This window comes from Artibeus jamaicensis, unplaced genomic scaffold, assembly GCF_021234435.1.
Source record: "Artibeus jamaicensis isolate MK-2021 breed Jamaican fruit bat unplaced genomic scaffold, CSHL_Jam_final contig_497, whole genome shotgun sequence".
Lineage (NCBI taxonomy): Eukaryota > Metazoa > Chordata > Mammalia > Chiroptera > Phyllostomidae > Artibeus > Artibeus jamaicensis.
Genome location: NW_026521863.1, coordinates 3,418,778 through 3,445,975, shown reverse-complemented (window position 1 = coordinate 3,445,975; position 27,198 = coordinate 3,418,778). Strand labels below are relative to the sequence as shown.

General features: G+C 48.1%; 1 protein-coding gene across 1 annotated transcript in view; it reads left to right on the top strand.

Moving 5' to 3' along the window:
- The window catches only part of PACRG (parkin coregulated), a 382,996-nt gene that overhangs the window by 196,378 nt on the left and 159,420 nt on the right, over positions 1–27,198 (top strand). Inside the window, exons 3-4 of the mRNA XM_053668777.1 lie at positions 3,335–3,506; positions 17,834–17,983. Coding sequence (XP_053524752.1) covers positions 3,335–3,506; positions 17,834–17,983 — 322 coding nt within the window. The remainder of the gene's footprint in view (positions 1–3,334; positions 3,507–17,833; positions 17,984–27,198) is intronic.

Sequence of the window (27,198 nt, the reverse complement as noted above, 5' to 3'; positions counted from 1 at the left end):
ACTGGATCGTGCAAGCGTTAATGATGCATTAAAAAACAACGAAAGTTACTTTTCCAGTCTGCGAACAGTTTTTCTCTTACTTCCCTGACGTTAGATTTGCGGTGGGTTTCCACATCTCGGGAGAGTTTTCCCATTGAGGGCTTTGTCCGACATCAGCCTCTCTCTCTCTTCCTACAAGCTCGTGGGAAGAGACTTCCTGGTCCCCTTTCCGGTGATGGGACAGCCCTTCAGGTGGCCCAGCTGTGTGCAGGAGATTAGCTTAACCCCCTTCTCTTGCCAAATTCCTTATTTTTCTGAACTTCTGAGACTGCAAACCTCGTCTCGGCCTCAGCCCGGCCTGCAGCCAGTCCTCCCAGGGGTCACGCCTTCACCGAGAGCTCACTCCGCGTCTCTGGGTTCTGCCTTTATCTCCAGCAGCTACAGGTGTCCCGACCTTGACTTTTCTTCACACGTTTGGGGGTTTTTTAGACTTTGCCTACTATCCTGCCTGAAGTCTCTTTCTTTTTGACGCTGAAGAGGGCTTTTTGTGTTAAAAAGTCATGTTTTTGGACTAAGAAATCTGACATCCTATTACATGACCTTAGTTGTATGTTCAGTATCATCGCAAAAATGTAAAATGACACATTATCTCCAGTCGTTCACCACAATCATGTCTGCACACATTAGAAAACCCACTGCAGTGGGATCTGCCATGAGCCCTCTGCAGGCGGGGCCTGAGGCCCGCGCAAACTGTGAGGCTCCTGCAGCAGACACATCGCTGCCACCACGGCTGAAAGGCGGGGAGCTCAAGTTCCATTCTGTGGATGTTGCAGTAAGTCCAAGTGGGACCATCGTGTGCGTACAGACAAGTACGCTTTTTCCGACTGCAACTCTAAGAAGGGTCCTCAGAACCCTTCTAGACCCATGATAACAGGTGTTCTCAAGGGGGCTTTATTTGCTAATTGAAGCAAGGATATGGAAAGTGTAAGAGTAGGCTTCTGATCTGAGTTCTTTATGAAAAGCATTCATGTCATTGCATTTCTGACCTTTCTAAATGACATTATAACCTTAAACGTTTGTTATGGGGATGAAATGTTGTATTTGATGGCCTAGGTCAAGTCAGAGTTTTATTGCTTTTGACCAAAGGTCACTGTAAGATTTAGAGGTCGGCTTGCAGGTACTATGTGATCTTTAAAAACTTATAAAACCTATTTTTTAAAGAACGAAATTCTATGAATAAAAGCACTTGATGCTTTTAACATAGTGAATATCCTGGTAGTCATTGATCAGTTTGTCACCCCTGAATTTCAGCTGATGTGTCTCAAACAGCCCTTGTTCGTGGTCCCCCTGCAGCCAGGGCGTCCAGCCTTCTGGCATCTCTGGGTCCTGCTGGGAGAAGACGAGCTGTCTGGGGCCACACATTAAATACACAAACACTAATAAAAACTGATGAGCCAAAAAAAGAACACATTTTAAGTAAATGTACGATTTTGTGTCGGGCCACCTTCGTAGCCATCCTGGGCCGCGTGCGGCCAGAGGCTGTGGGCCGGCACCCCTGCTACACGTAGCTTTCTTTTAATTCTGGAATTTTTTTGTATGAACTTTAAACAAAGATTTGCCAATTTTATGAAGTTTGAGAAGTACAATTTTCATGGTAATACTAAAGACAATGTAAAGTATAACATTTGTTGAAAAAAATAGTTAACAGCAAAATAATTTTTAAAAAATTTTTAGAAAGGGAGGCTTACTCAGTAAACAATTAGAATGACCTTTTGTAAATTTAAGCAGACAGAGAGCGCGATCTCGGCTCCCAGGGACAAGGGTCAGCGCGTGACAAATACACAAACGCCAACTGTCGGTGTCCTTGTGACAGTCCTTGTCAATCTCGTCTTCAGATTTTGCTTTTAATCTCCAATTACTCCCAATATAGACTCTAAAAACCGGTTTATACTCTCAGCACCTGATGCATTACTGATGGGCAGACATTCATAAGTTTGCTTTCTATGACACCATGAAAACAGAGACTCTCCCTCCTAAGTTGTGAAAGTAAACAGAACACAAAAGTGAGACCCCAGGGATTTCCGGTGAAATGAGGGGAAACAAGCACCAAGCAGCCCATCCCAGTAACCTAGTAAATACCCGTGAAACTCCCGGTGTGTACGTAGCCCCTGTGCTCCCGGCGGAGGAGCCTGGCACCGTGTTTGCAGACTACATACACGTGCAGAAACTCGCACACCCCTGCACGCCCAGGCCCCCAGCCGCAGGCCCAGGGACAGGGCGGGGCGCCCGGCTGCGGCTCCTTCTCGGCTGAAGAGGCCTGTCAGAGGGTTCCCACGGGACAGGTCCTAAAGGTCAGATTTAACATTCAGCCCACGCTCACCGAGCACACACCTGTGATGGGCCAGACACCTCTCTAGGCAATGACAAGCTCCTTGAACAACGGGACTGTGGAACTGTGATGAATAAATGATGAGGGCTACAAAGACAGTCGACAGGGCGGCGGGGAGTGGAGGAGGGCCTCCCTGAGCTGACATCTAGTTCAAAGCAGCGCCAGCGACTCAGAGTCGGAGGGAAAGGAGCAGGGCATCGGAAGGCAGTCTGTGCAGAGGGCTAAGTGAAGCCAGGTTGCATGGGGAACAGAAGGCACCGTTTCTCCAGAGAGCAGCACTTGGGGGAGGACCTGCAGGGCCCAGGGAGCCGGGGACAGCCACAGTGGCCCTGGGGGGACCTCAGCTGGGACCCACGTGTGTGGAGAAGGGGAGTGACGGGGGCAGGAAGACAAACATGGGAACAGGGCGGTGTGGTCACTGAGCTAGGAGGGGCGAGGCACCAAGACAATCTCCTTTCTCGGTCTCTGTTCCTCGGTCTCTTGTGCAATTTAACTCTCTCCCAATTGTTTTTCCTTCTCTTCCTTTATTCGTTCTCATATTGCTTTTATTTCTTTTTGAAAACTGTTGAGAATCAGAACTGCCTATGCGCTCAGCATTTGTTTTTTGAGAACACACTTGTAGAATGGGAGGGGTGAGCAACTGTCGCTATAAGCTCGTTAGAAGACACACTCCTTAAACACGACATGGGGAACAGGGTGAAATGGTGCGAGGGACAAACAGTTGTGGCAACGTCACCTTGGCCCAGGCGGGGACAAACCGCGTCGGTGCTGAGAACAAGGAGTGGGACAAGGAGTGAGGGACTCGCCGGACAGTTGTAGTGGCAGTGCTGAACCGCGACACACCCAACCCCACCCAGGCCTACGACCTGTGGACTAAGGAGCTGGTGACTGTTCCTGTCCTGTGCCGTGACTCGGGGTGGGGCCAGCCGGTGCTCACGGGCACTGTCTCTCTCTCTGTCCTCACAGGTGGAGATCGAGAAGCTGGATTACCACCACTACCTGCCTCTGTTCTTTGACGGGCTCTGCGAGATGACATTTCCCTATGAGTTCTTCGCCCGGCAAGGCGTCCACGACATGCTGGAACACGGGGGGAGCAAGATCCTTCCTGTCATCCCGCAGCTCATCATCCCGATAAAAAGTGAGTGCGCAGGCAGAGAGGTGCCCCTCCGCCTGCTGGGCCCACTTCGTGACCACTGGCTAATGACTCCATGAAACAGCAGACCGAAGCTAGCTCCCTGTTTGCAGGGGTCTTCATGAACTGAGGGGTGGGGCCACACACCTCCATCTCCTAATGCGTCCCCTCACCCCCGCTGCATGGTGGCCTCGCCTCATGAACAGCCCTGACCATATGGGGTTCACACTGATTTAAAGCGCCCCGCAAGGCGCAAGCCGGCACCTGCAGACGTAGGTCTGGGTGAGCCTGTGTATGTGTCCACGGCCCCCAACTTCCCGGTTCCGCAGCCTTTAAATTGCAGCAGAAGCACAGTTCTGTCTGGTATCTTCCAGGTGGTAGGATTCATAATTTCTAGAAAGAACAAATCCAGCGTGGAGAAAAGGCTCATGTTACCGAATCGTGAAAATTTTCATCTAGGGCAGGGTGCCGGAGGGGGGGGGGGGGGGGGGGGGGGTGCTCTACAGTAGCCTGTCACCGGCTTTGTCTGCTTGTCTGTGATGAGGTTGTGCTTCTCTTCTGTGCCAATTCTCCCAGCGCCGGACCAGTTGCCTGCAAGCAGCCCCCTTTCAAACCTGTTGCTGAGTTTCCTCTGTCCAGAGCGAAGGCCTGTAGGGGCTGCTTCCCTCCCCGTCCCCTCAGCTGGCTGCCACAGCCGCTGCTGACCCTTGTCACGGGGCCCCCTTGCTGGGACAGGGCTCCAGCAGGGGACAGCTGGCCTCTATCCCCAAGTCTGGAGGGCCAGGCCGAGCCCCCTGCCCACCTACCAGGGAGCCCCCAGGTTCTGCAGCACCCAGCGGCCCACCTGCAGTGCAGCAGCTGATGGCAGAGTGTGGGTGCCCCTCAGGGCCTGCGGGCAGGGGCTCCCCCGTCTCAGCCAGAGTGCCCGGGCATCTCACCCTCTCGATGCGGGCCCTTCCCACCTGGCTGCAGCAGGACGGGCGGGTCCCTGTGTCGCCCACCGAAAATTTGCCTGAGTCCCTCCCCCAGGAGAAGCCCCCTCCCAGGATGGTTGATGAGACGCCTGCCTAGTCTCTGAGGACCTGGGGGAACCCCATCCTGTCTGTCTCAGGGGTGCTCCATCCAAGGGGTTTGACCAAAGCAAGATGAAAATAATTCCACATGGGGTCATTTCCTAGTCTGGGTCATTTAATTTTATCTGTGGCCACCTTTTGATTTGAATTAATATCATTAGAATTCTAGATTTGGGGTGCTTCTGCCCTCACAGTTTAAACAGAATTGACTTTGAAACATGCTCTGGTGTCTTTGAGACCCTGCGAGAGATCTCCACCCACCCCCAACCCCTACCAGATGTGAAGCCACAGGAAAGCCCAGGGTGACCTGCCATGACAATCAGCAGGGACAGAGAAGGGACCTTCAGAGGGACTTTATTAACACCAGGTCTCCTTCCCTGTGCGGGTTAGTGGAGGGAGAGGAGGGCTGAACTTCAGGAAGTGTGACGTGGAGACCGGGCCACATGGAAACTGCCTCGGAAAGGAATTGGTCCTGACAGGCCACAGCTCTCAATGGTGTAAACTCTGGTGGCTGCATTTTCTAAAGGGTGATGCACACTTTTATCAATGAAAGAGAGATGGCCCAGAACATTCTCCCCCTTCTCTTTTTCCTCCTGCACCTGACAGAGCAGCAGCAGAGTGTGTTCTGCTTCTTAACCTTCTCACAGTGGGGTCCCCGTCTTTTCCGGACCCCCCCAGGCCCGGGTCCCCATGGGAAACAGTGAGGGCAAAGAGTGTCTAAGGAATGTCTTCATTACACTGTTCACAGTAAGAACATCCCTAATCAGGGTGGCACAGACCACGACAAATTGCTGTTCACTTCTGTTCGAGTTGCATTTCGAAGGTACTTAAGTGAGATCAGGGAGAAGCGATGTGTGCTGAGGGCAAGATTTACGGTGGACAGGTAGTGGAGGCCACTTGCTGGTGAGTGAAAACACTGTCGAGGACCCAGTAAACAGGGTCTGTTGGGGAACATGAACTGTGTAGGGATTCGGTGATCTAAGCTTCCAGAAGCAATGAGAGCCCAACGTGGCGGCTCGTTCCTTCTCGGTCTGTTCACGTCACTGACAGCCAAACGTCTCTCAGGAAGGAGCCCTGATTAGCTATGACGGTCCGGCCTGGGGCCGGCCCCACATGAAAACGCTCCAGGCACAGGCCGAGCCTCTCGGGTGGGTGTCTGGGGTGCGGCTGATGGGTGTGGAAGGAGGCCGCTGTGCACTGTGGGCATGGTGTGGAACAGCTGTGCGTGCATCTCATTTTCAAAGGTGCTGTTAGTACCATGTTGACCCTCTCCAGGGGCAAAAATTACCCTTTTCGTCTCCAGCTACCAAGTTCTTCGACAGCTTTTCTCAGGTTCTCACTGGTGTGTCTAAAGGCAAAGCAAAATATCCGACTTCCCTGCGAGGCAAAGAACCGGGGTCAGCTGCCCACCTGTTTCTGGAGCTGGGGGTGGATTTGAACTAATCCCGAGGCTGCTGATGAGGGAGCAAGGAAATGTCATTTTAACTTTAGAAACACAGAATTCAATGTAGAAAATGTTCCGGGTGTGTAAGGAGAATTGACTTCCGTTGATAAACATGCTTGAGATGTAGACATCTCTGTGACGACCCTTTGCGCAGAGCAGGGCATCTTAGACACAGCAGCGGAGTGGCAGCCAGAGTGGCAGCCGAGTACCTGGCGCCCCGTTTGCCTCCGTCGGGACGGGGGCCTCAGGCTGGGAGACACAGAGGCCGGGCCTGTCCCCGCTGCCTGGCCTTCTGCTCTGGACCCACCGTCCAGCGCCCCCACCCCGGCGTGCACACCTGCTGTCCAGGGCAGCAGCCTTCAACCTGGCCCGCCTCTCAGCCCAGCGCACTGATTACAAAAATTCTGCAGCATGCCAACAAATATGTCTCTGGCCGACATGACAAAGACTCAGGTGGAACTGCGATTCATTCACACTGATGGCCATTATTGTGCTGGCTGGTGTCACATTTTCATCTGACTGTCGAAGGGAAAACAGGGGTCTATGCCCCCGACTCAGTAGCCAGGTACTGCAGGCTCTAAAAATCCTCGTGCCCAGGTTTAAAGTCGCTGCTCTACAGCACCGCTCCTCAGACCTCCCTATGCAGACGGACCGTCTACGGACCTTGGGAAGGGCAGGTGCCGCCCTGGGGGTATGTGGCGGCCGAGATGCCACATGCCTGATGAACCCCCAGTGTGCACTGCCCCAGAGAAGGAACAGTGACCCTCTCAGGAAGGCAATAACCTTTTTGAAAAGCCATGGTAGCTTGTAAAAAAACTATGGTGACAATAAAAGCCCCACATAAACAGTCTTTATAACTACAAATAAATGGGAGAAATAATCACTAATTACAAGGGAAAATAGGCTTAATTCAGGAACTTCTTTGAGAGACTGTCCCCACCGTCTGATTGTTCCAGCCACACGGTTTTTGTGGTGGCTGCCAGTCACCGAGCAGTGACAGGAAGTGTCTCTCCCCCCAGATGCACCTTCGCCCCCTGCCCCCTTTAACAGCCGCATCCCAGGGAAATCAATGACCAGCTGTTAACCCCACTGCCTTCACACACTGCTCTCTGTAAATCACACTCCCACCGGATTCCATTCCTTTCCTTGGACAGCTTACTTTTCTTAGCATTGATAATTGCCTCTCATTTTGTTTGCTTAATTTGTACTGTTTTTTCAAATATTTCAGGATCTAGCAAATGAACATTTTCCTAACGTCAGAGGACCCAGAGTTTTCTTTCTCTTCCTGGAGGTGGTCATCCTCGGCCCCTCCCCCTCTCTGCTGCAATCTGGACTCCGATGGCCGCCACGTCTCAGTCTTACTACACACTGTGTGTTTAAAGCAAACTAAGGCCACAGGAGATCTCTCCCGCTGTACTAAGGGGAACTGGATTGATCAGGATAGGCTAGGTTATGTTGCAATACCACAACCTCCAAAATCAGAACGTTAAAGCAGTGAGTGTGTTCAAACAAAAGCATGTCTCTCCTGTGTTCCACACCTGCGGTAGGCGGGCGGGGGCTGTACTCATTGCCATGGGTCAGGGACCTAGCCGGACAAATGTCACTGGTCACCAGAGCAGAGGAAATTAGACCTCAGAAGGGTGTCTGTGACAATGAATGCGCCACCCTGGAAGTTGACACGTTTCCCTGCTATTCCCTCGTCACCGGGTGGGGGGCCCATCTGATCTCAGGGGGCCCAGAACAAGCCAGCATACCATGGACGCTAGCAACAGTGTATTTTAGAGTCTCTGAATTCTGTTACATTCTCCTGAAGGAACGTCAGCTCTGGTTCTGACAGTTAACCTGTTCACTGTCAGCTGCAAACTTTGTCTGTGGACAGCAGCCGAAGTTCTTCCAGCTTCTGCTCATCCTCAGGCCTTCGCCAGTCCTCTCTGCCACGTACAGCCCACAGGGCCAGCGGGGGCCGGGCTTTCTCGTGGGGGTTCAGTATGCCCCTCTGTGTGTGTCTGTGCCCCCAGACCCTCTTCCTCCAGTGTCCTACCTGCTCTGCTAGCCCAGAACACTCTCCTCTGACCACCCCCACCCCTTCCTCTGGCCCACGCCACAGACTTTAGTTCTTACTGGAAAAACCTTTCAACTCCCAGTCCCACCTGGTGCATGTTCATCTTTCAAGGACAGGCTCCCACCTTGTTTCTGCAGACTTTAAATCCTTTGGCATGACATTCAAGGACTCCCATTAACTATCTGGCTGCAAATCAAGCTTTGGGCTTTATTTTTAGTTTCTTTCTGCGCGTGCTGTACCCTGTGGTCCTCTCATTCCATCCCTTTGCCGTGTCCCGGGCACGCCCTGTCCCACCTCCCAGAGCGGCTGCCGTCCAGGGAGCCTCAAGCTGCGCTCCAGCAGAGATTTCCCTCCAGGACCTTCTCTCCTTCCTCTCCCCACCCCCTCCAGTCCCTCCCTCCATCTTCCCACGCCCACAGGACTTGACATCTTCCTCTCATGTCATCTAGAACCTGATGTTAGAAAGTAATACATTCCACAGCATCTGAAGTGCTGGTTAGTACGCACCAGATGCCTCGAAACATTTGCAAAGTTAATTCAATCAGCTACAGAGCCTCCACCCGTAATTGCTGTGGGCGTCACGGTCCAAAGTGTGAATTGCCATTCGGGCTTGCCATGGCCCTGCACAGTGTACAGAAACTGTCTTGAAAGAAGTCCTACTACGGAACAACAAATAAAGAGGATAATGATATAACGCTGTCCACTCACTGGATGAATTATTAAAATGGTGACAGTGAGTTTTTGTTCATTCGCCCACGTTCTCACACGTGATCCTGTGTTTGGGCAGCAACACACATTTGTGTGTGGTGCTCAGCCAGAGGCCAGGTGACCCCGGCTGCTAAAAACAACCCCCAGAACATCGCTGACCTACAAACAGACAGCGCACACGACAGTGGCCTCATTAGGAGAGAACTCTAATGAGCTGAGGTCACCCAGCTAGAAAGGACAAACCCACGCAGGCACTGCTGAAGCAATAACATTTTCAAAAGCAAAATATTCTTGTGAAAGAACACCCCCTGGAAAAAATAGACCAAACAAGGATAAAATAGGAGAATCCGTATCATAATACAGAAGTTGTTTTGAGAATTCTATTTAATTAGAAAGGAAGTAGGACAACTGAAAGGAGTTATCTTTCATTTGTAGTCTATTCATTTTACTTATAGACCTTGAAACTTTCTAGGTAGATTCTTTTAAAAGTGCTAATAACTGTAAAAAGTAGCCACGATTTTTAACTTAAGTAGAAAGTATCTAATTTGTTCTGAAACTATGGAAAAGGGGTATATATTACTTAGAATAATTTGGGTAGCAAAATGCAAAAGGAAAATGGATTCGAATTGTCCCAGAGAGCTCGGTTTGCTTCCTAATCACATGGGAAATGGACTGGGTGGAGGATGCGCCTCTACAGTGTCCCGGGGGACAGCGCAGGGTGGCACCAACCCTTCGGTGACTGTCACTTGGGTTCAAGGGTTCACACAACTGAAGGAGAGAAAGTCAAATTCGTGAACAGCCCCCACACCTTGCCTGCGAGAAGAGTCTGCGCAGACGCCCACTGGGGTCGTCTGTGACAAGCCCCTGACAAGCCCGCTTGTCACACTGTGAGGTGTGCCTGGCCTGGCCTTTCCCAGGGAGCCCACTCAGCCGGGTCACCGTGCTGTCTTCCCGGGGGCTCTCTGCCTGCTTGCTTACTCAGCCCCAGAACTGAATCAGTACTGGCGTCGGGTCAGCAGTGAGGATTTGCAGACTCTTTCCTCGGGGAGAGAGGACCTCTCCTCCTCAGAAACCGGTGGGTGTACTTTGCCCCTTTTCTGTTCTGCAGCACAGGTCTCTGCCTTCTCGTTCCATGTCATTAGACCCTCCGGTCTCACCGGTGCTGCTGTGTCCGCAATCAGGAGGCACACACGCCTGTGCGCAGTGGGACGGGTACAGCACCACAGAGGGTCGTGGCAGCCTCACTGGGTTTAGCTCTGAGAATGGTGCTGAGGCCAGGTCCCTCCTCCCTATGGCCATCATCCCGCCTGTCACCCCACACTTGCCAGCTGAGCTGAGCCAGCAGTCAAGGGACCAAGGAGCAGGGTTCCCCCAAGACACACCCTGTGAGCTCTGCTTTCGAACAAGCAGGGGAGCGATCAGGTTACTCTCCATCCCTGTTGGTGGCATTCGACCTGTATGAGAGCCAATGAGGCCCAGCCTTGGTGATGACACGGTTGGCCGGGAGTGTGTTGGGTCTCCCCGGTCCTCGAACGTGCGTGGGCAGTGGGGAGTCCCACATTGATCATGCTGTGACAACTGTTGAGACCATTTCAGCCCCCGCGTACTTTTGTCTTTAAAACTAACTGTGCAATGAAAAGAAAGGCCAAGCACACTCACTAAGTACTAAACTGGATTCTGTGGTCCTAAAGTCAGAATACGTTCTTGTCTATAAAACAGAAAAGTGACAAAGTTTTGCACTTGTAGTAACAGGGCTTTCATGGAAAATCTGAATTTTGGGTATAGTGCCCTTCAGTATGGGATGAGAGGAAAAGTAATGCTTTTTCATGTAAACCTTACTAGAAAACAGTAGGTTACAGGAAACATTATAACACTTATTGTAGGCTCACCCCATGTCTACAGGAGCCAAGTTAAATCGGTGATGCTTCCATTGTCCACAAGCGTGAGAACTCCGCCCACCTTGTGTCTGTTTGCACAGCAGTCAGGTTCTGTTTTGGAAGAAGAACCATTTCTGTCATTTCAAAACCTGAATTTCTTTTGAAAACCCATGTTGGTTTTTCTAGTCTGTAATTTAATATTATATGGTTAGTGCCTCTAAACTAGCAAAATGTGTATTCACTGCAATATAATTCAACTAATATGATATTGAGCCCACAATCTCAAATATTAATGAAACATTTTAACTTCAGAAAAATAATACTTCAAATACTTTAAGACATCTATGATAGGCAAATGAATCGAGACAGAAAGTAGATTAGAGGTTACTGGGTGCTGGAGGGGAGGGAAGTGGGGAGCTTTGTTTGGGGTGTGAGGAATTTCTGTTCTGGGTGATAGAAGGTTTTAGAAGCAGGTGATGGTGATAACTATACAACACTGTGAATACAATTAAGGGCACTGAATTGTACACTTAAAATGGTTAAATGACAATATATGACATCTACATTTTGCACAACAAAATAAAAATCAGTTAAGGAAAAGAAATAAGAATGAGTGAAAAACTGAAGTGCCTGCTCTCAGCGTTATGATGTTATATATATTTATATGTATATGTGTGTGTATGTGTGTGCGTGTGTGTATACACTTTTTTAAAGAAAGTCTGGCCTCTTTCATATGGCCAAAAATAATTAGAAAGCAAAGATTAATTTGGCAGTTTTTTAATATTACTTATAGAACACACTGAATTTGCTCAAAAACAATTAGCACCAGTAAGGGAATTAAGTTAAGTTCACAGTTACAAGTAGGCGTACAAAATTCATGTGCTTTTATGTAGTTATCAGTAATTTTTAGAAAGCATATTGGGATAAAATGATCTTACACAAATAGTAACAAAATATAAATTTTCTGACTAAATTTCACCAAACTATGCAAAATCTGCATGAAAAATGCTATAAAGCTTTTCAAAACAGCTTAATTAAAAATAAGAAAAATTACACACACACACACACACATATATATATATTTCTAGTGGAAAGATTCAGTGACTCAGTAGGAAAGATGATAGTTTTCCCTAAAATTATTCTCTAAATTTTTTGAAATTTTAATCAAAATACCAAGCAAATTTTTTAACCTGACCAAATTATTTTAAAGTTTGTCTCAAAATATATATGGTTAAGACTAATCAAGAAAATATTGAGAAAGACTAAGGAGAAGCATTTAAATTCTGCTTCATTAAACGCACGTAGTTATAATCATGAAAAATAATGTTTTTAGGGAAGTATACAAAGCATACTCATATTTGTTCATCAGCAGTGTAGAAAGTTCGGTTTTTCATGGAGTAAAATCCTGTGTCTACATACACCTATGAAAATGTAGTCTCTCCTGTTAGCATCTAAATACGTGAACTTCTAGTATTTTCTGTTTGCATTTTATTCTATAACAGGAGACTATAGTGAAGATAGGCTTTGTAGCCTCTCCTTCTTTACTCACCTGCATCTTACAGACATTTTTCTGTCATTAAAATACTTTTCTATCCGATGACTTTAATAACTTCCTAACTTTCCATTGTATGGATATACGAGATTTTGTTTAAATAAGCCCTTGTGTTTGAAGCATTTAGGTTGATTCTAATGATAAGGAACGGTACTTGCAACGCCCTCCCTTCCGAAGCTTTCTGCACAGCCGCCCCCTTCACTGGACCAAATACCGGAACGGGATGCTGTGGGGTCTGGCGTGCACGCTCGCTGCGCCAGGAAGACTGGAGGCCCCCAGCATGGCGTCTGTGAGGACACCTCTGTCCCCACACCTGCTTTACACCTTCAAACACTGTTCGCTAACGCGGCATTCAAATTGTGAGTCAGTGCTTCATTGCATCTGATCACCACTGAGGTTGAACCTTCCAGAATAGTCGTTCATTTGTATTTATTAATTTGTATATTATCCAGTCACATTCTTCGCCCATTTTCAAAGTAGAAGATTTCATCTGTTGTTGCTTTGTGATCACTATTTTCATGTCAAGGATATATTAACATTTATAGTAACATACACTAAAAATATCTTTTAGAATTGATTGTTTGCTTTTGTGTTTTGTTTGGTGCTTCTAGGATTAAAAAAAGTAGAAATGTTTTCATTCCTCCCGATTCCACAGTAGTGAGCTGTATCTAATAGCAGAAAATGTTCTCTTTTTACAAAAATTATAGCAATAATGGATTTTGTGCTTGAGAAAGTCATACGTGTAACTTATAACAATCTAAGATGAATGTTTTACCACTGTGACTTTAGATTATTTTTCCTTATTCTTCAGCAATGTCTGTATATCTGACAGCATTGCCTTGCTGATGATTCTTGAGGGTAGAAAGCAGTCCCGTAGAAATCCACTTTCTGAACAGAAAGGTCCCACTGGCTGCGTGACCATGTCAGCAGGCTTCTCATGCACGGCCTTCTCCCAGACCTCAAATCTGGGGTCCAGAGAGTCCTGGCTGAAGTCCTGACAATGGCTTTCAGGGCCATCCCCACAAGAGAAAACACTTTACTTGTTTTTCAAGCTAGGGTGTCATGGTCTCTTTATATCTGTTAACAAGCTTTTCAAACAAGACAGAACTTTGTTTTTTGTTGTTTTTTTTAAAAAGCCCTTTTTAATTTAATTCTACTGGTATATTAAGGGAAAAAAAGACTTCCAACTTAATGGTATATGTCAGTTCCCTGAGGATGAGAAAGAAAAATGGAGGAACTGAAGTGGAAATGGGCAATATAAAAAGAAATCCCTCTTGGCTGAACTAAGGGGCTTCTGCAGTACGTCCCTGGCTTTATTTCACAATGGCTGTCAAGGTTCGAGGGCCACTCCTCGGTCACTCGGGGGGACACAAGGTCCCATTTTCAAGCCCATTAGGAGTGACAGTGAAGGAAGCATTTTACTGGGTTGACCAAAGTGTCTACTACATTTTTTCCATAAAATAAAAGACACATTTTTCATTTCCACCAATAACTTGGTTGATTTGGGTATTTTGAGTATGTTGGCCACCTCCCCCTATTGGCTGACAGTGGGCAGAGGCCAGGGCGCTGCTGAACATCTTCCAGTGCACCAGACAGCCCCACAGCCAGGAGGTTGTTTGGCCAGAATATCAATTGTACCAGGAAGCTTCACGAACCACTTCTGACACCTTCGATCAGTCACAGCACCTTCTCCACACACTGCACGAATCTTTTTTTGCATTTCAGTTGCGTTTTTACCTTTTTTTGAAATAATAAAGTATCATACACCCAACATGTTGCATGTCTTCCATCTTTAATTTCAAAATGGGTACACAAAAATTCACCAGTCTTGATGAAGTTTATTTTTTAAATGCATACTGATATGACAGCTGTCACAATGACATGACAGCTGTCACAATACCATCTAACAAAATTGTTCCAAGTGAAGTTAAAGACAGCTCAGCGCCATCGTGAGGAGAAAATGTGATGGACTTTCTGGCCAACCTGGTACTTGTCAGCCTTTGTCAGTCGGTAACATTGCACACCACCATGCTAATGTGTAGGGGCTATAATCAAGTGAAATAATCATTTTCTAATAGATATGACGAGCCATTGTGAGGAAGATAATTAATTTATCCCTAAGTGATCAATGAACTATACACCCAGGCATAAAGCTGAACAACGAAAGTTGGATGTTATCGTAACTCATATAAATGGGAAGTTCACTCCTTCATCAGCGCAGTCCATATGCAACCATCTAGCGTTGGTAGCGGACAAGCCCATGTGAGCCTGTCTTACCCCAGCTGAAGAGCGCTGTGGAAGGCCAGCGCTCAGCAGCCACTACGGCCACCGGAAGCTTTCCTACGGTCGCCAGGTGGGCTCTTCCCCTGCTGGGACAGCCGCCTCCTCCGATACTTTCAGTAGGTTCTCCTGCTTGTGATTTTTCAGGGTCCACAGGAAGGCTTTCTTGAAAGAAACAGAACCCATGACATGTAGTGAGAATTAAATGCACTCCATTATTCAATTATTTGAATATATATTAAAAAATGCGCTCATGTGGTTCTGTTTCGATGCCTGATCTTCCGTAAGCAGGTTACAAAACATGTAGCTACACGTGGCTGGGAGTCCTTTTTAGGGAGCCGAGTGGGAGAGAAGGAGTGTCGGAGGAAAGGCGGCGACCCGCTGTCTCACACATCGATCCCGCTGGGTTGGTAAGGCAACCTGGGAGCCAGGGGCGGTTCAGCTGGGGAAAAGGGCTACAGCTGCCCCTCCCTTTCGGCATCAACCGACACCTGCATACCTCTTCCCACCGCTTCCAAGTGATCCCAATGAAACCATACACCCCATGATGCAACCACCTGGGAGGCTGTTTCTACGCTGCCCGGGGCTTTGGTTACATGTCACTGAACAGAACTCTATCCATATGAGCTAGAGCAGGACTTGGGGTGAAAGGAGAACTCCTTTTTGCAAGAGGGGCCCTTCTCTAGCACACCGCTCCCTCTCCTGGAATACTCCTCACCTGCGTAACATCTGCTCATCTCTTGGGTCCGTCCCTGCGTCCGGGAGCATTACCGACTCTGTAGACTGGTTAGAATGCCCCTGTCGATCTGCTGTTTAAATATCCCGCCCTTCTTACAAATCCTTATCATACTTGTAGAATGTGTCCAGTCTGTCCCTCTACACTATACAAACCCCAGGGGGTGTCTCGTTTGGTTCTGTATTTTCTATTCTAAGAGCCGTGACTGGTGTGTGGCACATTCTCAGTGAGCCCTCGGTGAGTGAGGATTAAGTAGACAAATTCACACAGAGTGCTCGGTGTCACTCCTGGCGCTCAGAGGAGCTGGACACTCGGGTACCACTTGTACCTGGGCCCTCCAGCTCTGCACAGTCCCCAACCCTAAGCAGGCGGAGACTCACTGGGAGGGTCTCGGAGAGCCTGTCTGCCTGCCGCCCATGATTAGTCCTTAGAGCAGCGTTTCTGCAAGCTCCCAGTTCTCGTCTGTGACACTGAACTCAACCAGCGGGCAGGGTTCGGTAACCGCTGATGTCCAAAAAAGAGGAAACTTCTAGGTGGGATGAGACCAGAAAAAAGCCCCGCCCTACCCCCTGCTGGTTGCGGGAATCTCTACCTGCCCTTCTGCCCCTCACCTGCCCGTGGATTTCTGACACCCTGGTCTTGGTGCCCGCATTGCTAATGCTCTTGGGCTAAGTTGCAGCCCTCTGTGTTCGGTTGTTTGGAGGAGTACACACATGGAAGAGCCTGGAAGTGGCTAAGTGCTGGAGTGGTGAGCCATCTACTGCTATATTCAGGTTGGCTTCCCTGGGTCTTCTCTGTTCATCCTGACTGTGTTTGCTCCCAGACAGAACACGCTCTGCACGAGGGGCTGGGGGCTGCCGGAGGGGTTCTCGTGTGCCAACTGCCCTTTTGTTGCCAGAGAAAGCAAAACTGACCATATTGTATTTTTAAAACTTGTTTGTGGTTCTAAAGAAAATAACTGTGCAACCACTGAATGATGCCGTATTGTCTTAGATTCTTTACTGAGAATTCAGTTTGGTTCAAACTTACCCTCAGTGTCACCCTCGTGACTGGCTGGTGTGCACCTCATTCTGTAGGAAGTGGAGTCAGGGGGATGCTGACCCGATGCTGTGAGCAGATGCTGAGGTCATTAGACAGATTCTAGGGAGGTTCGCCCAGCAGCAATGTGGGAAGACAGGTTGTGGGGACAGGTGAGGGCGTGGAGAACAGAGAAGTAGAGAGGATGGGGAGACCAGGGCAGTGGACAAGAGGATGGGTAGGAGGCATTAATTCAAGAGATACTACAAAGACAAACCAGGAAGACTTGGTGACATGAGGAACGTGAGGGATGAGAAGCAGGATTTGACCCTGCTTGGCTGGGAACCTGGTTGCCGCATTACGAAACATGAGACACAGGACCAAGAGAAAGTCTACGGCAGAAACTTCTTTTTGGAACAAACTGAATCTGAAGGGCTCTCAAGATTCTCTAGATTCAGGAGATTGGGAACTTGACCTAGAGTTCAAGGATGAGGTGGGAAGGCCCACAGGTGCTCTGAGTGTGGCATCGTCCCTTTGAAAAGCCTGGTTCCTTTCGTCCTTCCATAAGTGGCACAGGCTTTAAGGTCATAGCCAACCTTCTTTTCTTTTTAAGAGGGTAGACTATCTAACAAATAAGAGCCTTTGATTTTGTCTTGGAATAGTCTGGGGCATCACAGTTTACAAGTCACCCCCTTTGAATCACCTTCTATAACACGTGCTTTATATAGCCCTTCTATTCAAATCTGCAAACCTTTAGGAATCTTAGAAAGTTGGTCAGATTCCCATGATTGAGGAGACGGGGACCAGGAGAGCGTGGGGTTGTGGGCCAGGTTCATTCGGTCAGTGACCAAGTGCTGGCCTGGGGCGCTCCGGTCCTCCCCGAGGGGAGGGGCAAATGGCGCTGTCCTGTAGCCCATGAACACTGCTGTCTCCTGTCCTACCCCCGCAGTGCAGCTGGTCCCTGCATTCACAAGGGCTCCTTAGAACCACTTCGTGTTTCTCTGGCCTCTCATAGTTACGGCTGATTCCTTTTAAAGTTCCAAAAACTTCAGATTTTGCCTTTCTTCCCTGCATTCTTGAATGTGTGAACATAGTTGGCATTCACTTCTACTGAGAACAGTCAGTGTGAGTGACCAGCCTGCAGTCTCCTCTCACACACACATCCGTCCCCATTCCCAAACAAACCTTCCTGTCAAGGTACCAGTTTGAAGGACAGGGTGGGTTGTCCATGGAAAATGTGTCTGTTGTCACCCTTCAGGGCGTGCTTCAACTCCAGCGACGCTGACTGTTCTGTCCTTGCTCATGCCCCCTGTGCATCACGGCCTCCCTGGGAGAAATGGGAGCTGCTCGCTGAGGGTGGGTGAGGCGTCCTGCTCAGTGGGGAGCACAAACAGCACCCCGACGAGATGGTGCTGATAGTCTAATGGGCCACGGTGCATCCTGGGAATCTATAACAATGAGGCCCACCCCCTCGGTGGTCCCCAGCAGAGAACAGCTTAGATAAATGGTCTACCAGTCGATTCACCTAATCACTGTGGAGGTTCATGCCCTTCTTTTCAGCCTGTTCCTTTTTCTGCCATTCAGATGCTTTGAACCTCCGGAACCGGCAGGTCATCTGCGTCACTCTCAAAGTCATCCAGCACCTGGTCCTGTCGGCTGAGATGGTGGGCGAGGCCCTGGTTCCGTATTACCGCCAGATCCTGCCGATCCTGAACATCTTCAAGAACATGAATGGTGAGTTATCCCAGAAGGCAGCGTGCCTGCTGAGTCCTAACAGGGGGAGTGGTTTGCACACACACACACACACACACACACACATTTTTATACATGCTGGGCCATTTAATTTTTAGAATGTTAGTTTATAAGTCGTCGAAGGTCCTGAGCTGCTCGGATGAGTGTGCTTTACCTCAGCAAACGGGTGACAAATTGTGGTGACCAGCCCTTGGCAGGAGGTGGGTGCGCGTCCGCTCACTGAAAGCGTGTGTTTCCTTCTTTGCCTCTCGAAACTCTGTGAACATGATTTTCTTTTATGTTGCTAAATTTGAAGTTCCATACTTCCTCTAAGCATGGTGTAAGTCAACATTAAAGTTGATTCCTGACATCCATGGAAGTTAGTGATTTAGTGAACACTGAATGAAAATTTTGCAACATGATCTCATTGTATACACAAAAAATCAGACCAAAAATGGGATGTACAGCAGCTCCCACCACAGGTTGTGTTTAAACAAGTACTTTATTTGGAATCACTATTTCGTATATTATTCTCAAATTTCTTTTAAACATCTACTTAGGCAGATTATTCAGGAAATCATGGAGTTCTCAGAAAGTTGTTAGCTGACTTTTGATAGTAGGACCTACTTGTATGTTTCATATGATACATATTTAGTGAAAACAGCTTCACCTGGGGTTGTGGGAGCTTAAGAAAACTCAGGATGGGGCGCGCTGATTTCCGTTTCGGAACCTCTGAAGAGCTGTAGAGTTCATGCAGACAGTGAGATTGGGTGGTTACTCTTTCAGGAAAGTAGAAATTGGATGTTAGTATTTGAGTATTTCATGGTCTAAACTGCAAGTTCTAGCAACAGCATTTTTACTGTATGGAAAATAAGTGTTAAACATTCTTAATTCAGAATTTTACTTTTACTATATAGTAGCATCGGATGTTAGGTTGACCAAAGAGCTCATTTGTTTTTTTTCATAAGATGGTTTTAGTAGTTGTCTTTAACTTCATTCAAAACAATTTTGTTAGATGGTATTGTGACAGCTGTCATATCAATATGCATTTAAAAAACATCAAAATTGGCAGGTTTTTGTGTAGCCATTTTAATATCGAAGATGGAAGAAAATAAACAACATTTTTAGCATATGTGCTTTATTATTTCAAGAAATGTAAAAATGCAAATGAAATGCAAAGAAAGATTTGTGCCGTGTAGGTAAAAGGTGCTGTGACTGATTGAACATGTCAGAAGTGGTTTGTGAAATTTTGTGCTGCAGATTTTCCAATGGATATTACCCCACAGTTGGGTAGCCCAGTCGAAGTTGATAGCAATCAAATGGAGACATTAAGTGAGAATAATCAATGTTCTACCATGTGGGAGGGGGCTGATATATTCAAAATATCTAAATCAGACTTCTGGTCAAGATGGAGGCATAGGTAAACACGCTTTGCCTTGTTACACAACTACAGAAAGGGTTACAACTAGACTAAAAAACAAATATCACCCAGAACCATCAGAAAATAGAGCTGTATGGAAGTCCAACAACCAAGGATTTAAAGAATTCACATTCATCTAGGTGGGTAGGAGGGGCAGAGATGCAGAGAGAGGTGGTGAAATGGGCAATCCCACATTCATGTGTGGTGGATGAAAATCAGGAGGGGTACTTCAGGAGCGAGGGATCTTAGCCCCAAACCAGACCATCCAGCAGCCCAGGGTTCCAGCTCCAGGAAGACAAGTCCCCATAACTTCTGGCTGTACAAGCCAGTGGGGATTGGGGCTGTGGCAGAAACTGCCAAATTATCAGACTCCTCTAAAGGGCCTGCACAGACTTAAGACATACACACATCCAGCCCCTTTGGGATTCAGCACCAGGGCAACAGCTGGAAGGGCACAGGTGGCATATGGGATAGAAAGTGAAGTGACTGGAAACAGGGCGAGTGCCAGGAGAGAGGTTCCTCCTGGGTAAACCTCCAAAAGCCAGGCAGTGGCATTGTCCCCTCCTCAAGACCTCCCCTACACAGAGCCAGAGAGTGGTGAAATAGATTGCTTCACCCTGGCAATCTCCTAAGACTCCACCCCATGCAATTTACAGCTCCACTCATCTACAATAGATCATGCTACTAAGACATGGAGTCAAAGGAGCTCTACCTGATACACAGAAACAAATGCAGGGAGGCTGCCAAATTGAGGAAACAAAGAAATATGGCCCAAATGAGAAGACAGAACAAAACTCCTGGAAAAGAACTAAATGAAATGGAGATAAGCAACCTATCAGATGCAGAGTTCAAAACACTGGTTATCAGGATGCTCAAGAAACTCATTGTGTATGGCAACAGCATAAAAGAGTCCCAGGCAGAAATAAAGACTGCAGTGAATGAAATATAGAAAAATCTACAGGGAACCAACAGTGGAGGGGATGAAGCTGAGAATCAGATCAATGATTTGGAACATAAGGAAGAAAAAAGCATTTAATCAGAACAAAAAGAGGAAAATAATTTTTTTAAATGAAGGTAGACTAATGAGCCCCTGGGACATCTTCAAATGTACCAATATCCAAATTATAGGGATGCCAGAAGGAGAAGAGGAAGAGCAAGAAATTGAAAACTTATTTGAAAAAATAATGAGAAAAAAAAAACTTCCCTAATTTGAGAAGGAAATAGACATACAAGTCCAGGAGGCACAGAGAGTCCCATAAAAGTTGGAGCTAAAGAGAGCAACACCAAGACACATCACAATTAAAATGCTAAAGGTTAAAGATAAGGAAAGAATCTTAAAAGCAGCAAGAGGAAGGCAGCGGGTTACCTATAAAGGAGTTCCCTTAAGACTGTCAGTTAATTTCTCAAAAGAAACTTTACAAGTTAGAAGGGACTGGCAAGAAGTATTCAAAGTGATGAAAAGCAAGGACCTATACCTAGATAACTCTATCCAGCAAGGCTATCATTTAGAATGAAGGGTCAGATAAAATGCTTCCCAGACTAGGTAACGTTAAAGCAGTTCATTATCACCAAGCCATTATTATAGGAAATGTTAAAGTGACTTATTTAAGAAAAAGAGGATCAAAACTATGAATATTAAAATAGAAACAAATTTACAACTATCAACAGTTGAATCTAAAAAAACAGACCAAGCAAACGACCAGAACAGGAACAGAATCATAGATATGGAGATCACATGGAGGGCTATCAGCTGGGAGGTGGAAGGAGGAGATGGGGGGAAAAGGTACAGGGATTAAGAAGCATAGATGGTAGATACAAAATAGATAAGGGAATGTTACAAATAGTATAGGAAATATGAAGCCAATGAACTTATATGCATGACCCATGGACATGAACTAAGGGGGTGATTGCTGGAGGGACTAGGGGTACCAGGTGGAGGGTGGAAATGGGGAAAAATTGGGACAAATGTAATAGCATAATCACTAAAATATATTTTTTAAGAAGAAGAAATCTCCAAATCAATAAAGTTACTGGCGAAAATGAAAAATGTGTCTTTTGCAGAAAAACAAACTAAATGGACTTACTGGCCAACCCAGTATCCATGGCGTTATAGAATGAGTCTGTGCATACACATTCAATGATGATCCATAAACGAAATCCTAAGGACACTGTCGTAGGGTCTAATGAACTTGAGAGAGACAGAGGTAGAGAGGAGACAGAATGCGAAGAGAGAGCTAGAGATGGCAGAGCTGGAGTCATTCAAGACACGGAGGAATCGGGGAGCAACCACCCCCCAAAGTCCCAGCCATGGCGAACATTTCTGAAGCATGGGACTCACAAGTGTCTTCTCAATGGCCCTCAAAGAAACCGTGATACACGTACCGTTTCCATTTTTCATTGTCAAAGTTGCCTCTCTGAAACTTCTCCCCTGTATCAACATTTGCTTCTGTATGGGCTGGCTGGCCTCCCTGCCCCCATCCCGCCCAGAGCGGGTCAGTACTACAACCCACAGTGAAATCTGGAGCTGCAATCTGAGCATTCGTTCTGTATCTTCTCGCATAAAAGAAGAGACAGGACAGCGAAAGGCCATTAGAGTCCCCCTGCTGCGCCAGGAAACTGTAAAACAGTTGGTGCCGCTGCCTCAACGCCAGACAGGTCCCAGGGAGCTCAGAGCACCAACAAGACAGTGGTTCCTCCGCCTTCCTCACTGCACTTTCTGCCCAAATCTTCACCTTGTGGTGTTCGTGTGCCCACCAAGAGAAATGATTGGCCTTAGTAATACCTTCCTATTTAGATTTTATCTATGTGGGGAATGTATAGATCTTGCCATAGCTTTAATTGTTCCCGAATATGGCTAATTATTTGGGAAATTTCTAAATGCATGCACCAGGAATTCTACACTGAACTATTTTCTGCTTAATATCTTTGTGACATTTGAGGGGAAAAAATATGAGCTTCAGCTTCATGTTCTCCTTATCTGAGAAACCTGTCAGTTCAATGCCAGAATGCAGTTTGCTTTATTTCCAGAGGGCCAAATTATAAAGTTGGAGCATTCTAGCTGTTAAGCTTAAAACTATTCTTTGAGAGCCCGTGTGACCATAGACCCTGTTCTATTAGCAGAGGCTTATCACAGGATTTCCAATTATAATAGTATTTTCACTATAAACATAATTTAGGTTTAAGAGCATTTTAATAAATCCTGCTTTGTGATTATAAATATTTCATTCATATCCACAGAAGTATATATACTTACTTTATTTAAATAGATGTGTTCAGTAACAGATATATTTATTTACAATTAAAATTATGTTAAAAATGTGCCACTTGTAGCATTAGAAAAAAACTTCATCCTCACTTTCAATGCATGCATTTGAGCAACTTCACACATTTTTGTTTCCTCCTTTTTCTCTTGATCTTTCTTGTAAGTGAATGTCTTATTAAATTCCAACTCAGACATAGTTCTTCCAAATCCCACAACAAAATCTTCTGGAGAATGAGCCCAGATATAAATGACAGAGAGAAAGAAAGAGTTAGAGGGAGAGTATCCCTCAAATATAATGACCTGTCCTTCCGTCTGCGTTCTCTCAGATCACAGGCGCTAGCTCCATCCTACCGCCTGCCTCCTCTTGCCGTCTCTGTCCTAGTTCAGTGTCAGGTGGGCTTTCTCTGAGTGCCGTGGGACTGCACAGACTTTCGGGCAGTCACCGCAGTGAGGAGCCCCCAGTATGGGGTCTCCCCGGGGACAGGAAGGGCAGGGGCCAGCGAGCCAGCAGCTGCAGTCTGCGCCCCGTCCACACTTCAGAGAGACACGATGCCAGGCCTGTCCTAGGAGAGAGGGTGGCTCTGTGCTTTTGCTTACGAATAATAGTCTTCCCGGGCTTTAATTGGGCTGTCGTTTAAAGAACTACAGATAAATCCGAGGCGGGAGTTGTAATGGGGGATGGACAGTAAGCTTTGGAGCCAGAAGAGAGGTGTGTTAGGCAAGTCCCATGACCCTCTGAACTTAATATTTCCATGTATAAAGATGGAAATATAAGGAAGAGCCGTGGGGGCCTTTGTGTGGGGCGGGCATGGCGATCGAGATACTGTATCCAGAGCTGCTTCTTGTAGACGCTGGCCTTTCCTGGGAATTAAAAGACATAGCCACTATTACCCTGCAACATTATGTACATATATGGTATTATATACATGTATTGTTAGAGGATATTATACACAAATGTAGCGATGCCACAGAAATTGTTGCCTAGCAACACAAACGGGTGATTGGGTACCTGGAGCCTGTGACCGAGGCCCACCCTCCTGGTTCCCCAGCAGCGCCACCCCCACGGTTTCACACGATCCGTCCTGCGGCTGATTGCCAAATGCCAGGTAGGCGGCCAAATGAGTGATGGGCTCTGGGGTCGTCCCAGGGTGACTGGTTTTCAGCTCCACCCCTTCCTGCCATTACCTTCAGGCTCCAGTAGTGGCCAAGGCTTTGGGGAAAGTCACGGCTACCAAATGGAGCCTGAGTGTGGCCAGCGGGAGCCGCCTGGACCAGGGTCCTTGTTGGAAGACCAAACTCAATCTCGGCCTGGGAGCGGTTTCCTCAATTCTCAACAACAGAGTTCCGACGTCCAAGGCTTTGGGGCGGAAGAGGAAGGAGGGTTTCTCAGACAAAATTTCTTTCTTCCTGTGTCCTTTTGCCAAAGTTACTAGCAGTTACATAAAATTAAGGAAGTGGAAGTGCTCCCTGTGTAGCCTTCAGAGATGAAACCACAAAGGTGTGTCACGCTGGACAAGCAGGAGCCAGTGTGTGGCACTAAAACCTTCACAGCCAGCTGTGGCGGATGAGGCCAGCCAGCAGCCGGGCTCCGCAGGTGGTCCCCACTTTGGGTCCTCTGTCCCTACCTGCACCCGTAGTCCTGAGCCGGGTGCCACCTGGGACAGTTCAGAGACTCAGGTGTCAGCGACTCTCACAGCAGCACGCGTGTGTGCCGTGGAACACGCAGAAGCCACAGTGAGAGGACATGTCACTGAGTGTGGGCAGCAGACGGGCTCAGGTCCACCCAGGAGAGCTCGGGGGCAGGTGCCGCTGCAGGTGGAAATGAGCCCCGCGGTCCTGAATTCAGACACATGAAAACAGGGGGGTCGTGAGGATGCCAGGTTTACAGTTTTAGAACATTCCCATCAGGCCTTTGACCCTGAAAGTCAAGATGTTTCTAAAACAGAAAAATTTATTTCACAATGATCATCTTTTTCCCCTTTTTATCGTATTTTTATCCATTACCATTTATCCCCCCACTCCCTCTCCCACCTCCACCAACCCCCTCCCACCCCCGCTCCCCTGTCCCCACAAGCACCAGGGCAGACAGTGCTCCGAAGGAGCGGGTCTCGAGAACGGAAGAGGTCTTGGTCAGCCTGGGTGACCCCCGCAGACATTTCTGCGTTCCAGGGGACCTGTTCTCACCAGCCTTCAAACTGTTGTTGGTGGACTTTTGAAAGCTGATTGTTTACCCCCCAAATCTTTAGTTTTCCTGTTTCATGCTTTGCCTATATGAAGGTTATTTCACAGGGCTTTAAATTTAATTTTGGAATCCAGGCTTACCCTCCATGGAATTCTGTGCCATTTTGAGCCCATGGATTTATATTTTAGAAATCTGCTTCAAAGTTCCTTTGAAGTCATTAGGTTTGTTAGGCTCGAAAGCAGCGGACGTGTATTCCAGCGTGAGTGTGCAGAGAACCGTGTTGGAACTACGGGCCACCACTCCTGCCAGCTGGGTCGGGAACGAGTGTGCGGGTGTGTCTCCTGTCCGCTGCGCTTCTCTGCCCAGGTGTCACCGGCCACTCTAAACAGAATCCGAAGGGGCAATGACAGCTGCCCATGCCTGCGGGGCCCTTTGGTCTGCGCCGCTCTCTATTTTCCAACTATCACATGTTGGATTGCTGGTTCCGCGCGGGCAAACTGCTCGTGTCAGGTGCTTGTTACCTGTGTGGTGTGCGGCACATCTGGAGGAAGTTGGTGCTTAACATGCATTCGCATGGGGTGTACATTCACCATCCGTGTGACTGGGTTCGGTTCATCCGGTGCTGCCCTTCGTCACTGCGCTCAGACTGCTGTGTTCTCGTTATTTCCCCTCCGTGCCCTTGTAGGAACCTGCGTGCAGGGGGCAGGCGCAGAACGTGAGTTGCCTCCGCCTGCCCGGAGGATGAGCTCACCTCAGAGTTGTTCCCCTGTGTCTAGAAACACGTGACCTGGTGGTGGTGACCGCAGGCTCAGAATCCAGTCCTGGAGGCTGGGATTTAGTGCCCTGGGGCCACCGTGATGCATTGCCACAGACCAGGCAGGTGAAACAGAAAGTCGCCGTGTCACGGTTCTGGAGCCCAGAAGTCCAGATCCAAGGTGTCTCTGGGGAAGATTGTCCCTGCCTGTCACCAGCTTCTGGTGGTGCCAGCAGTCCCCGGGGCCCTTGGCCTCCAGCAGTAGCCCTGCGACCTCTGCCTCCATCTCCCATAACCTTGCCCCTGGTATCCATTTCTGTGTCTCTCCCCCTGTTCTTAGGAAGACACCAGCATCGGGAAGCACTGGGTGAGGCCCGCCCCACCCCAGGACCACCTTGTCTTAACTTCACTCAGGAGGTTGACAATGACCCTGTTTCCAAACATCAGCCACATTTGGAGGTTCCAGAAAGGCATGGATTTGGGGGACACTGTTCAGCCCAGGACAGGTTCCTGAGCTTTGTGGGGATCGAATGTCGCCCTTGGTAAATAAAGCTGGAGGTTGGGTGGGCCTTCTGCTCCGTCCCGTCCCCGTAAATGAGAACTCTCTCCTTCAACAGAAAAAGTCTCCCTTTTCTTCCGGCAAGAGGGGGTTGCTTAGTTAGGAAAGGAGGACTGGGTGCATTTGGAGTAGAGGGGATGGCCAGGAACTGCTCATTTCCGTCAGTATCGCCGTGCCCTCGCAGAGAGGTGAGCAAATGCTTCATCAGCTCCAGGGGCTGCCCCGACGTCCCATAGTCACCCCTGGGCGCCGCTGCCACAAGCCCCTGGGAAGACCATGGGGTGCCACTCAGGGGGGTGGACTGTGTCACTGGCACCTGGCCCTGTCCCACCTGGGCAAGGGAATTCAGCGACTTTGTGCTTGAGTGGGATTTAGACCAACAAACAGGGGTTCACCTGTCGGATAGGGACAGACAGAATGACGTGTGTGACGATGAGAAATAGGATGGAGTTTAAGAGCAGATGCTCCGGCATCAGGTTTCCTGGGTTTGAACCCTGACTCAGGGTTTGCCAGCGGAGTGGTCTTTGATGGGTTACAGGCTGCCCTGTGCCTCAGTGGCCCTAATGTGCAAAGTAAGCACCTGGGAATGTCGTTGAGCCAGTGCTCGCTGACCCGCAGAGAACTGCAGGGAGACCACCTTGTACCGCCAGTGGTGAGGGGAGTGGATGGATGACGGCGCGTGGGTGAACTGATTCGCAAATGAGTAGGTGTTAGGTAAATGTCACAAGTCTGTTCTCTGCCCCCCGGGGCTTGTGTGCATGTGCTGTCGTGGTGCAGTCCCTTCGAGATCATTAAGTGGCCTCTATGAGAGTTAATGCGATAACCCATTAAGGTGTTAGATGCAAAATGCATGTTCAAGAGTCAGTGTCTTTTTTGTTGCCAGCAGTCAGTGATGCGCTGCAAAGGCTGCTTTCCTGACGATAGTGACTCCCACTTACAGAAACGCTCCAAGGCAGATAAGCTTTCACTGCCGGACGCCTCCCCTGCCCTCCAGAGAGAGTTCCCGCTCCCTCCCAGAGTCCGGGGCTTCCTTTCAGAAGA